Below are 12,540 nucleotides of genomic sequence, written 5' to 3' on the forward strand. Positions count from 1 at the left end.
TGTTGTGTTTTTTCGTACCAGAAAAAAAGGAATAGGCGAGAATCTCAAAACAAAACCGTGTGATGAAGAATGAACGGCCAGGCGCACGGATGCGGGCACAGGCAAGCCCCATCCCTCGCTCCCTTACCAGACCGCACTTGATGTTGTTGATGAAGGTATAGAAAATTTTGCCCCCGTGTCCCTAAATGGTCCTTAAATTCTTGAATCGATATGAATGTTGTGACATCAAACTTGCAATGCACATAGATTAAACAAAATCCACAATGCGACCATAGCTAGGGCTAGAATTCAAGCTGAGCAGAACCAGCTCGGCTCGACTCGTTAAAGCTCGCTCAACTAGCGAGTTAGATTGACTCGACTCATTTAACAATCGAGTTTAGATTTGAAACTCATCTCGATTCATAAAGCTCGCGAGTAGTTCGAGTAGCACGTTAAAAAATGTTAAAAGAAACATGTACACTATATGATGCATTGAGAACCAAACCGTAGTTGGGTGGTTAGGAGGGCACCCCAACCCACAAGAGTTTAAATCCCAGATTTAACACTTTTGTGTCTTATAAAGACGAGATATATTCTTTAGTGAGAGACGATGTTCCCGTTGACAGCGAGTCGTCTGTGGTGATTTTAGGATCAGTTTGTTGGACTCAGTCTCTCGGATGTACTCATAGGGGTAGGATGTACGTGCGTTCATAGAGGTGACTGTATGTACGTATGTGTGAGCGTTTGCGTTTGTACTGTGTTTCACACAAAAATGATGCATGTTTTCTGATTATTTGGACATAAGTTATGTAAAACAAGCATTAGAAATATGGTACCATAACAATACTATCGATAAACCACACCAATCAATAATTATATTGTAGGAATAATGTTAGGTGATCATTAGACAAATCATATACCATATTAACCACACACATTGCAAGGCAAGTTAACAAACCACAAGTATACTTGAGTTATCATATAGCTTTACTGGGCTTGGCCGACATGCACTTGGACTGGATTAGCTTCTTTCACCAAATTAAACGACCTAATGTTGATTTTTTATCGAGCTAAACGAGCTACTTGTGGGCTAGGTTTACTCGGATCGTTTATCTCAAAATCGTTTAACAATCAAAATTGAAAATCGGCTCAACTCGTTATATGTCGAGTTCGAATCGAGCCGAATCGATTCATGAGTTACTCGTTTAACTAGCGAGTTTCAAGTTTTAATTCCAGTAGCCACCAGATGCTAGTTAACCAAACTATTACAACGCCGAGTGCAGGTGAAGGTCTCCATCCGCCCAACGGAGAGACAAACATAGGACGAGGGAGACAGGACAGAATAACCAACAAAGTCTCAACCATGCATAGCGCTAAGTAGAGGAGTTAGTACTGATTCGGAGGGCGGCGGGACAGGGTTCAGAATCACGGTGGTTGGGATAGTAACAGCGTGCCACCGGACGGGTGTCAGAACTATGGCAGGGCCAACTTCGACGCAGCACCGAACAACGAGGCGGTCCGTCGACGTCGAGCTTGGCTCCTCCAGTGGCAGGTAAGCAAACAGGCAGTAAGGGTTCTGACGGTCGAACGTGTGCCTCATCTTCTGGGACTTGACTTTCACGGCTCCCTCGAGCGCGAAGCTGAACTCCGCCGTCGTCCGCGTCTCGTCGTCCTCCTTGGTCGCGCGGACGAGGTGCACGACGTCAGGCGTGGGGTGAACACCTTACATGAAAAAATTCATGAGATGCATCGCAAAAAGTTGAACGGGGTAATACTCAAGATCGACTTTGAAAAAGCCTATGATAAAGTTAAGTGATCATTTCTTCAACAGACCCTAAGGATGAAAGGTTTTTCTGAGGATTGGCGTGCTCTTATTAATAACTTTGTTTTTGGTGGGAGTGTTGCCATTAAGGTCAATGATGACATTGGTAAATACTTTCAGACCAAAAAAGGGTTGAGGCAAGGTGATCCGCTATCTCCAATGTTATTTAACATTGTGGTGGATATGCTTGCAATTATAATAGAGCGCGCTAAGATCGATGGCCAAATTGAAGGTGTAGTCCCCCACTTAGTTGATGGCGGCTTATCCATTCTTCAGTACGCTGATGACACAATTATATTTAGGGATCATGACTTGGAAAAGGCACAAAATCTGAAATTAATTCTTTCAGCATTTGAGCAGTTGTCCGGGCTTAAGATTAATTTCCATAAGAGCGAATTGTTTTGTTTCGGTGAGGCCGTCGATGTGGCCAACTCATATGCTGAATTCTTTGGCTGTGGGATTGGTTCTTTTCCAATTAGCTACCTGGGGATTCTGATACACTATCGGAGACTCACTTTGGCTGAATGGAAAATTGTTGATGAAAGACTTCAAAAGCGTCTTACTAGTTGGAAAGGAAAGTTACTATCCCTTGGTGGAAGACTAGTTCTCATTAATTTGGTACTCACAAATATGGTACTGTATATGATTTGTTTCTTCCATTTACCAAAAGGAGTCTTGCATAGATTGGATTATTTCCGATCAAGATTTTTTTGGCAAGGGGATAGTGAGAAGAAAAAATACCGGTTAACTAAATGGAGTGTTGTATGCCGTCCAAAAGATCAAGGTGGACTTGTTTTTCACGATCTTGAAGTTAAGAACAGGGCTTTGCTCGGTAAATGGCTAGCCAGGTTGTTAACGGAGGATGGGGTATGGCAACAACTTTTGCGGAAAAAGTATGTTGGCTCAAAGGCGATCTCCCAGGTCCTTTGGAAACCAGGAGATTCACATTTTTGGGCCAGCATCATGGCAACTAAGAAGCACTTTTTCCCATTTGGTTCTTTCTCCATCAAGAATGGGGCAGAGATACGGTTCTGGGAGGATCGATGGTTGGGAACAACCACTCTTCGTGAACAGTATCCAACCTTGTACAGTATTGTTCGTCACAAAGGGGATACATTACAGAAGGTGATGGAATCTTCTCCCCCCTCTATGACGTTCAGGCGTAATCTTGTCGGTCCTCGACTAGATTCCTGGAATGAACTACTTCAGCGGTTAGGTTCTATCCAGCTGGTTCAGGGAACAGATGAATTCTGTTGGAGTCTCACCAAAAATGGCATATTTTCGGTTAGCTCCATGTACAAAGCATTATGCCTATCGGCACAACCGGTTTTAAATAATAAACACATCTGGAAGATGAAGATACCTCTCAAAACAAAGGTCTTTGCATGGTATCTTCGTCGAGGTGTGATTCTTACCAAAGATAACCTTGTAAAGCGCCACTGGCATGGTTGTACGAAATGTGTGTTCTGTCACGAGGAAGAGACAATAAAAAACCTTTTCTTCAACTGTCGTGTTGCTAGATCTATATGGTCAATCATTCAGATAGGTTCTACCTTATACCCTCCCCGTAGCATTGCAAACATTTTTGGCAATTAACTTAATGGGGTGGATTCTAGGTACAAAACGATTATCAGAGTGGGAGCGATTCCGGTTGCATGGTCGCTTTGGCTATGTAGAAATGACAAGGTTTTTAATGACAAAAATTCTTCTCTTATGCAGGTCATCTACCGGTGTACGGCTTTGCTCCGTTCATGGTCACCACTTCAGCGTTTGGAGGATCGCAACCTCTTTATGGAGGTGTCTACACGATTGGAGAACACGGCCACGGAGTTTATTTCCCAACATGGGTGGCTGCATAGTCGGAGGATTGAAGCCAACGGAGTGTTATAGTAGTTGGCTTTTATCTTTTCTTGTATCACTTTTTTGATGGATCCTAGACTCTTAATCGACTGTGTGCATCTTGATTATGCAGAGGCTGGATGTAATACTTAAAACTATTTGAGTAATAAAGCGTCCCTTATCGAAAAAAATTAACTTTCTTCAATGGTAACTACTGATATGTATCATGCATCATTCATGTATTCAATTGATGACTCGATTGTATACTCACGCATTTGAGGGACATGAAGTTGTTTGTCATGCAAAGATCGATGAACTTAGGACACTACAGTGTAGAATAGTTGTAATGCACAATATATTTATAGGTGCATATGGGTACATATATATATATATATATATAGGTCACGTCCTCGACTATATAAGAAAGGAGGTGGGCTGGTCATAACTACAGAATATATAGTCATAACTACAATGGATACATGTACATATCTCAACACCCCCCCCCCCCAGTCGAAGCGTCGGCAGGACGGACGCAAAGACTGGACCGAAACTCCTCGAAGGACGTTGTAGGGAGTCCTTTGGTCTTGATATCCGCAAACTGCTGAGAGGTGGGTACGTGTAGCACACGTATGTGACCAAGAGCAACCTGTTCGCGAACAAAATAAATATGAGCTCGATATGCTTCGTCCGGCGATGATGAACTAAAAAACTAAGAAATCTAGGGATTTGTTCAAAAAATTACAACTAAAAAACTAATGTAAATACCGCTTTATTACCCTCTCTCCTAGCAAAACAAACCTAAAACCCTGGAAGTTGGAGACAATAGCTTTCATCTCTCTTAACACCTGATTAGAGGCTGGGATGTGCCCCTCACTCTTCTCCCATGCTATGACAAGCAGCTGGCAATCTGCCTCCACAACTATGTGTGTCCAACCTCTCGCCTTAGCCATCATGACAACATCACATCAAGCTAACAATTCCGCTATCCCTAGATCAGTGATATGCTCATATCTGCGGCATTTAGCGACTACTAACTCACCCATATGGTCTCGCACAATCACGACCACTACTACTCCCACCCTTCCACCGTCCCTATCCAGCGGACCGTCAAAATTTATTTTCATCCATCTAGTTCAGGTTTTGACCATTTTGGCACTACTGTATTTTTGCCGGGGTATCACCATGCGTGTGGATTTCAAGAGACTTGATTAATTTGTCCACTAGATCCATAGAGACGTTGGTACTTAACCTCACCATGATTGTAGTTGTTTCGATCACATTATTTCTGCGTATAATACCATAACTTATCGTTAGCATATGCTTATCTAAACTATAAGTTACTCCACAAAAGAATCACGGTGGGTTATTTTGGAGAAACTTTCTAGCAGTTGGCGTGTTGTCAATGACAGTGGATGTCAATGTTTGATGTTGTGCGTCGTTGTGCTTCGGTCATGTCGGTTTTTTAAAAATTGGCCATCAGCTGCAACAACCTGCTCTATCACTACAGTACAAAAAAAAAAGTTACCAGATAATTCAATGCTCAAAGATCGCAAAACCACTAATTCCAAACTCCAAAGTACGTCTATATATATGTAAATAAACTCTTGATAACACACAACACAAGCCGATATAGCGTACTCAGTGAAGCAAATTCTCATAAATTTTGCAAATTAGACAACCTCCTCGTACTACTACTAGCTGGTAAATTAATACAGCGACTCCTCGTCCAATGTAGCGTCGACATCCGCCGCGGCCTTCAGCTCCAGATGCCCCTCCGGCGGTTTCACCTGCTGCACCCGTGGCGCCGGCTCTTCGAAGCTCCCACCCTGCTTGAACTTCTGAGCAAAGTACTCGTACTTCAGCACGTCTAGATCGCTGACGCTCCGCCTGGCGTGCTTCATAGCCCCCAAGAAGTGCTTCCTGGTCATCTCCGCGTCGGCCATGGCCAATGCCTTTCCAACAAGGGTGCTCTTCTGGATGACCTCGCGTATCGCGAGCTTGCAGGCGCGCTGGCATATCTCCGTGATGTCTGCGCCGCTGTACCCGGCCGTGGAGCGGGCCAGGTCCGGGAGGTTGACGCGGCGAGAGAGAGGGGTCCGGCGCAGGCACGACTTGAAGATCTGCAAACGCGACGGCTCGTCGGGGAGCGGGATGTAGATGAGCTGGTCGAGCCGCCCCGGCCGGAGCAGGGCCGGGTCGATGATGTCCGGCCTGTTGGTGGCCCCGATGACGAACACCGTCTTCTTGGCGTTGATCCCGTCCATCTCCGTCAGCAGCTGGTTCAGCACCCGGTCCGACGTGCCGCCTGCGTCTCCGACGTTGTTCCCGCGCTTGACGGCGATCGAGTCGAGCTCGTCAAAGAAGAGGACGCAGGGCGCCGACTGGCGCGCCTTGTCGAACAGGTCGCGGACGTTGGACTCGCTCTCGCCGAACCACATGGTGAGCAGCTCGGGCCCCTTGACGCTGATGAAGTTGGCATTGCACTCCCTGGCGATGGCCTTGGCCAGAAGCGTCTTGCCGCAGCCCGGCGGGCCGTAGAAGAGCACGCCCTTTGACGGCTCCATGCCGAACATCTCGAACATCTCCGGGTGCTCCACCGGGTACTGCACCGTCTCCTGGAGCTCCAGCTTGACGTCCTCCAGGCCGCCCACGTCCTCCCACGTCACCTTGGGGACCTCCACCAGGCCGGTCTCGCGTAGCGCCGAGGGCTTGGTCACCTCCATGGCGTGCTTGAGGTCGCCCATGGTGATGGACATGGAGTTGAGCACCTCCACGTCGATGGTGTCGTCCTCAAGATCGATCACGTCCATCTTCTGGCGGATGCACTGGAAGGCAGCCTCGGAGCAGAGCGCCGCGAGGTCGGCGCCGACGAAGCCGTGCGTGTCCTTGCCGATGCGCTCGAGGTCGACGTCATCCGCGAGGGGCATGTTCTTGGAGTGGATGCGGAGGATCTCGAGGCGGCCGACCTCGTCGGGCACGCCGATGTCAATCTCCTTGTCAAAGCGGCCGAAGCGGCGGAGCGCCGGGTCGAGGCTGTTGGGGCGGTTGGTGGCGCCGATGACCATGACCTGCGCGCGCTGGCGGAGGCCGTCCATGAGCGTGAGCAGCTGCGACACGATGCGGCGCTCCACCTCGCCGTGCGTCTTCTCGCGGTTGGGCGCGATGGCGTCGATCTCGTCCATGAAGATGATGGACGGCGACTTGGCCTCGGCCTCCTCGAAAACCTTGCGCAGGTTGGCCTCGCTCTGGCCGGCCATGGCGGACATGATCTCCGGCCCGTTGACGACGAGGAAGTGGGCGCCGGACTCGGAGGCGATGGCGCGCGCGAGCAGCGTCTTGCCGGTGCCGGGCGGGCCGTAGAGCAGGATCCCCTTGGGTGGCTTGACGCCGAGCGTGTGGAACAGCTTGGGGTGGCGCAGCGGCAGCTCGACCATCTCGCGGATCTGCGCGAGCTGCTTGCGGACGCCGCCAACGTCGTCGTAGCCCGGGCCGTCGAGCCTCTCCTCCTCCTCCCGCCTGAGGGGGTCCTGGAGGTACATCTCCGTCTGGTCCGTGACGATGACGAACTCGTCGGGGGCCGTGTCGACGATCTTGAACTCCACGGCATGCAAGTGGCCGTGCACCTTGAAGCGATCGCCCTTGCGCACCGGCCGCAGCTGGCCCTTGAAGTAGGCTGCATCGATCGATCATGTTAGAGCTAATTAAGCAAACGAATCAAAGATCAAGTAATTAATCGATCGATGGTAGTAGTGTATATAGTACTTACGTGTCAGGTAGGCCTCAAACAGGTTGCCGCTGATGCCTTCGACTGAGTCCTCGAACGGGCTGCAGGCGATCTTGGTGGCCTGCTTGATGTTGGCGCAGGGGTTGACGGTGACGAGGTCGCTGAGGTGCAGCCGGAGGTTGCCGCGGACGACGCGGTTGAGCCGCGCCATGCCGTCCGGGCACGTGTCGTCCTTCCTCGCGTAGCACACCGTCTCGCGCCTGCGCTTGCCGCGGAGCGTCACCGCGTCGCCCTCGAACAGGTTGAGCGCCTCCATGGTGGCGAGGCTCAGCGCCACCGCCGAGCTGTCGACGGCCACGCCGCCCTCGGCGTCGTCCACGACGAGGCGGTTCGGCGACCTCTTCTTGCTGGGCTCCAGGATCGCCGTGCTGTAGTCCCGCTTGGCGGAGACCTCTTGATCAAGATCCATGGTGCGTAGCAGCAGAGGATTGCCTCGATCGATCAAGTTTCTGCCGATCTAAAAGATCGACTCGATCGAATCGGGCTTCTGCGCTTTGCTGGAATCGTCTGCCGTCTAGGTGCTTCTGCGCTACTACGTGATTTGGAGAGATGTCCCGGCGCGGTGAATATATAGTACGTATACTAGCTAGCGTGCGCTGACGGGGCCGGTACGGAATCTGCCGGCTGCCGGCGGTATACGTGTCCGTAGCGGATTCCGATCCGAACTCAAGAGTCGGTTCCTATATTTTTTTCCCCTTTTTGAGAATATAAGTCGGTTCCTAAATTATACCGGTCGATCTCTATTTCACCCTTGTTCGAGCGGGTTACACCGTTTTGTTCTCGTTTGTGCTGGCTCCGTTCTTGTCGGTGAAGGATCAATTTCTCTAGGCTGCAACTTCCGAGGCCTCGATCTGCTTCAGACCCACTGATGGGAGATATATTGGGAGCACTACAAGTACCGGCGATACTCTTTGTCAATTATGCTTTGTGAACTTGTACATAGCAACGCTAAGAACATCCTATAGAAACATCAGCAACACGGCCTACGGTTAAGAAAATTAAGCGTGACAAATGAGGCTTGCGCCAGCCGGAGAGTGGCGACCGGCCCGAGCAAGACGGTTTCCTGAAGATAGGAAACAGTTATTCCAAAACAACCGAATGTGATGTGAATAAGGTCAAAGCCATCAGGATGGAACAAATCACTTCACGGACTCACGGTATATAAATAGTTTCGAACTTAATAAAGATAATCACATAATATTAAATAAGCACCCGAAATATATTCTATAGGTATGACAACAATAGTTTCACATAAAACTTGTATAAAAGAGCTCTTTTACGGTGATTGGCACGGAACTTTGATTCCGTCTAATCAAATCCGGGTTCCGTCTAATGTATTTTTTCTTAGCCGTTGATTAAATCTCAGGATGGGATTGGGCCGGGTCGACCCGCTGGGTCGCTGGCCCGACCCAAAAATTCAGGGCCAATGGGTCAGGTGGGTCGGCCTCAAACGGAATTTGGGTCAACGGGGCCGGCTCCGAATGACCCGTTGGGTCAGCAGGGCCGACCCACTTTGCTTTCCCATCTCATATTAGTTGCATCCCCGCTGATCTATTTCGTGTCTACCTCCCGCTCACCATCGTTCTCCATTCAGCTCGTCGTCTCACATGTTCTACTTGCTCACCTCTAGGTCTAGCAGATGGCCAGTTTGCTAAGAATACGTCAATGGCTCGGCTGGTCTTCCGGCAAGACGTGCGAGTACACACGCTAGCTGATAGATCCTACCTAGTTAGCTAGGCGTTGTAAATACATCATAGACACATTGATCATCCTAGCGAGCCAGCTGAACTCAAGGATCGTAATTATTTCTAACACCATGTACGTATGATGTAGGTATAACGCCTAGTCTCTAGAGTTGCTTGACTCGGAAAAAATAATTTTATCGTTTTACTTTCAACTGCACATCTATTAGCATGTGAGGACTATGCATAAGAGAAAGCAACATACACTACTAAAATTTGGGTCGACCCGAAATACCCATCGGGCCAACGAGGCCATAGCCTATTTTTATATGGGTCGACCCGTGGCCTCAACGTGCTATCAGGAGCACAGGCCGGCGACGCGCTGGGCTAGCAGGAGGACAGCAGCTAGGGACACGCTTAATGATAATGTAGGAGTGCTGCTAGAATGGCCAACTCTAGCGCGTTGATGATGTAAAAGTGATGTTTTATGCGTGTGGTTATGAAATGCTCACTAGTGTGTTGATGATGTAGAATTTTGATGAGTAGTATGTCAGAAATACAAACACGGATGTGAACTATTGCCTCAGTTCTCTGCAGAACATTATCTCTAATACTCCCTCTGTTCCATTCTATAGTGCCTATAGTTTTTTGGCACGGAAATTAGCGCACGAGTATTTTTTACACAAGATCCCTAGCTAAACGATTTGAGATCAACATAAAATTTGGGAAATCCTTATCTTCCTAACTTACCATAATAAATTTAGGAGCAGAACGATTTGGGAGCTGAACGGGGAGGGGGTAATTGAAAAAAAACTAAGCTACAACCTTATATTCTGAAACAAATGCCAAAAATCTATAGGCACTATAGAAAGGAACGGAGGGAGTAGATATCACTATATGGACGAAATACACAAATACATCAGAAAGTTCAAATCAACACTTTTTAGCACATATAATTGGACTTCATCAGAGCTCAACTTAAACGACCATATGTATTGAAGTGTTTCAGATACATGCATATCATCATCAGTAAACACGTTCTTCAAGCAGGCAGGCAATAAAGCAATCAAGCAAACTACTTGTTTCGGGAGGGGGAGATTTGAGGGAAACTTGTAGAGATTGGGGTCGTGCGGATGACAGGCGGAGCCCACGCACAAAATTGACATCACCCGAGGCGCCGGAGGGCCCGATCGGTGCCCTCTCCGTAGGGGCCGGCGCGGGGTTGCCGGTGTTTTATTGGGCTCCAAATCTGCCCGGCACTTTTGACAGCTATTCACCTCCCTACTATTATGTGCGCTAAGAAAGGTCTACAGCCAAAAAACAGCTAAGTAGGTTAGCACACCAGTGTATCTATTTTGCATGCAGGGCAGGCTGTAAGTGCAAGGAGCGAAGCAGATAAGTGTCATGTTTATACAGTTCTCAGTTCTACAGTGTAGGTGCTATAATACAAAAGACTAATTTCTATTTCATGAACAATAAGAAGCACCATCTTAGTTGGTCAGAGTGAGAGATCTCCATCGTGCGCCCACCTGAGTGAATGGTTCGAATCCCACTCTCGCAAATTTATTTTAATTTTTCCAGCGCTAAGATAGCTGAACCGGTCGGACCGAATCTCCGGTTCAGTGCTAAACCGGCGGTTGGGTCACGGTTTAGCTGGTTTATTCCGGCTCGCTGGTTGCAAAATGACCGGTGACTTTAAGATTTGTGCAGTTTCATTGGATGCTTCGGCCGCTCTAAAGGACATTCGTTTTTTATAGTATTCGTAAAATATATTAGAGGTTTCGGTCCCACAGATTTTGGTTCCGGTTCCATATTTTTGGTTCCGTCTGTTTGGTTTCGTCTATTTACCACCATTAGATCAGGGTGGATGGATGGTTATTAAAAATGCCAATCACTATAAAACTTGTATAAAACAAATAGATTCCATCAAACAAATATAGGTCTACACAATAGTCAAGCGCTTCAAACAAATAGTTTCCACTGAACAAATAAAATAAACTTACTTCTCCTAAGGATATGACTAAAATCTGATCATCCTAGCTATCTTAAACAACTGGTGTTTATCCATGGGGTCTGTACTCTGTAGGAAGAATCGGTAAGATTGTGTGCACCATGCAGAAGCAGACACATGCTCAATCCCACTCATACATATTTGCATGGAACCTCGCAAGATCTTGGTTGCACATCTTCAAGTAAACATAACCCTCGTCCCCTTGTAATAAGACTGAACAATTTGCCACCTGGCATCGTGCAACTTGCAGAAGAGGACACACACAACCACATAACCCCATCTCTACTACTTATAAAGGCACGAAGTGCCGTTGGAAAATTGAATCTCCGCCGTTCATTCACGCGCATCACACAGTCCACATTCCGTTGTTCTCCCACATCCCCCAACCATACACCACGCCAGCAATTAGATCCTAAAATTACGTTGTAACTTAACAACTACATACGCAAGCCAAATCCCGTAGCACAATTTTCTCCTGAAATCTATTTCTTGCCTAATTTATCTTTTAGACCACAACATCGGACAATCAGATGATGGGATCTGGAGACTAATTGCCGGCTTGCTCGACTCGCCCGCCGTCGGTTTGGATGTTGTTAGGCACGAAGTGCCGTTGGAAAATTGAATCTCCGCCGTTCATTCACGCGCACCACACGGTCCACATTCCGTTGTTCTCCCACATCCCCCAACCATCCACCACGCCAGCAATTAGATCCTAAAATTACGTTGTAACTTAACAGCTACATACGCAAGCCAAATCCCGTAGCATAATTTGCTTCTGAAATCTATTTCTTGCCTAATTTATCTTTTAGACCACAACATCGGATAGGATAATCAGATGATGGGATCTGGAGACTAAATGCCGGCTTGCTCGACTCGCCCGCCGTCGGCTTGGATGTTGTTGCGTCGGAGAGGTCGTGGGTTCCATCGTTCCCACACTGGTGACATCTAGGTGGAAGGCCCTTGCGTGACCATGAGGACAACAGCCGCGTCCGCCAGAACCACTCCCGCGTCCGTCGCATGGTGTGCCGTCGAAGATTCGCATGGCATACACGACAAACGATTTCAGGTAAGAAGCTATCTATGGAGTGCGCGGCGCCTAAGGCTTCTAGGGCGAAGCCGTCCATGGCGTGCATGACGGCGCCTTCAACAGTGTTTGCGGAGGCGCCCTAGACGCCGCGGCAAGGTATTCCCGGTAGTGTACGAGGACGTCCTGGTTGGCGCTTCAATGACCTCGACGATGTGCGTGGAGGCATGGAGAGGTTGTCTTCCCGGTATCCCAAGCGAGCACAACATCCTCCTCCAAGACAAGAATATCCTTTTTCTGATTCAGCATTTTCTGTTTCTTCTAGGGCATCCTGGACGTGCACAACGGTTCCCTCTGGTTCCTTATATCACAAGGAATTGTCAGCATAACTAATGGTGA

At 48.2% G+C, this 12,540-nt stretch overlaps 1 protein-coding gene across 1 annotated transcript; it reads right to left on the reverse strand.

Moving 5' to 3' along the window:
- Positions 1-1,336: 1,336 nt before the first annotated feature.
- Positions 1,337-7,833, reverse strand: LOC124653362 (cell division cycle protein 48 homolog). The gene is made up of 4 exons (XM_047192431.1): positions 7,407-7,833; positions 5,354-7,313; positions 5,131-5,141; positions 1,337-1,701 (listed from the first exon to the last, which is right to left on the reverse strand). The coding sequence occupies exons 1-4, from the start codon at positions 7,831-7,833 to the stop codon at positions 1,337-1,339; spliced, it is 2,763 nt and encodes a 920-aa protein (XP_047048387.1).
- Positions 7,834-12,540: the final 4,707 nt, after the last annotated feature.

Source organism: Lolium rigidum, chromosome 1 (genome assembly GCF_022539505.1).
Source record: "Lolium rigidum isolate FL_2022 chromosome 1, APGP_CSIRO_Lrig_0.1, whole genome shotgun sequence".
In the NCBI taxonomy this organism is placed as follows: Eukaryota; Viridiplantae; Streptophyta; class Magnoliopsida; order Poales; family Poaceae; genus Lolium; species Lolium rigidum.

Coding starts and splice junctions, on each gene's coding strand:
- LOC124653362 (XM_047192431.1), bottom strand. CDS start 7,833: ATGGATCTTGATCAAGAGGTCTCCGCCAAGCGGGACTACAGCACGGCG. Junction 7,314..7,406: donor GTTTGAGGCCTACCTGACAC/GTAAGTACTATA, acceptor CGATCGATGCAG/CCTACTTCAAGGGCCAGCTG.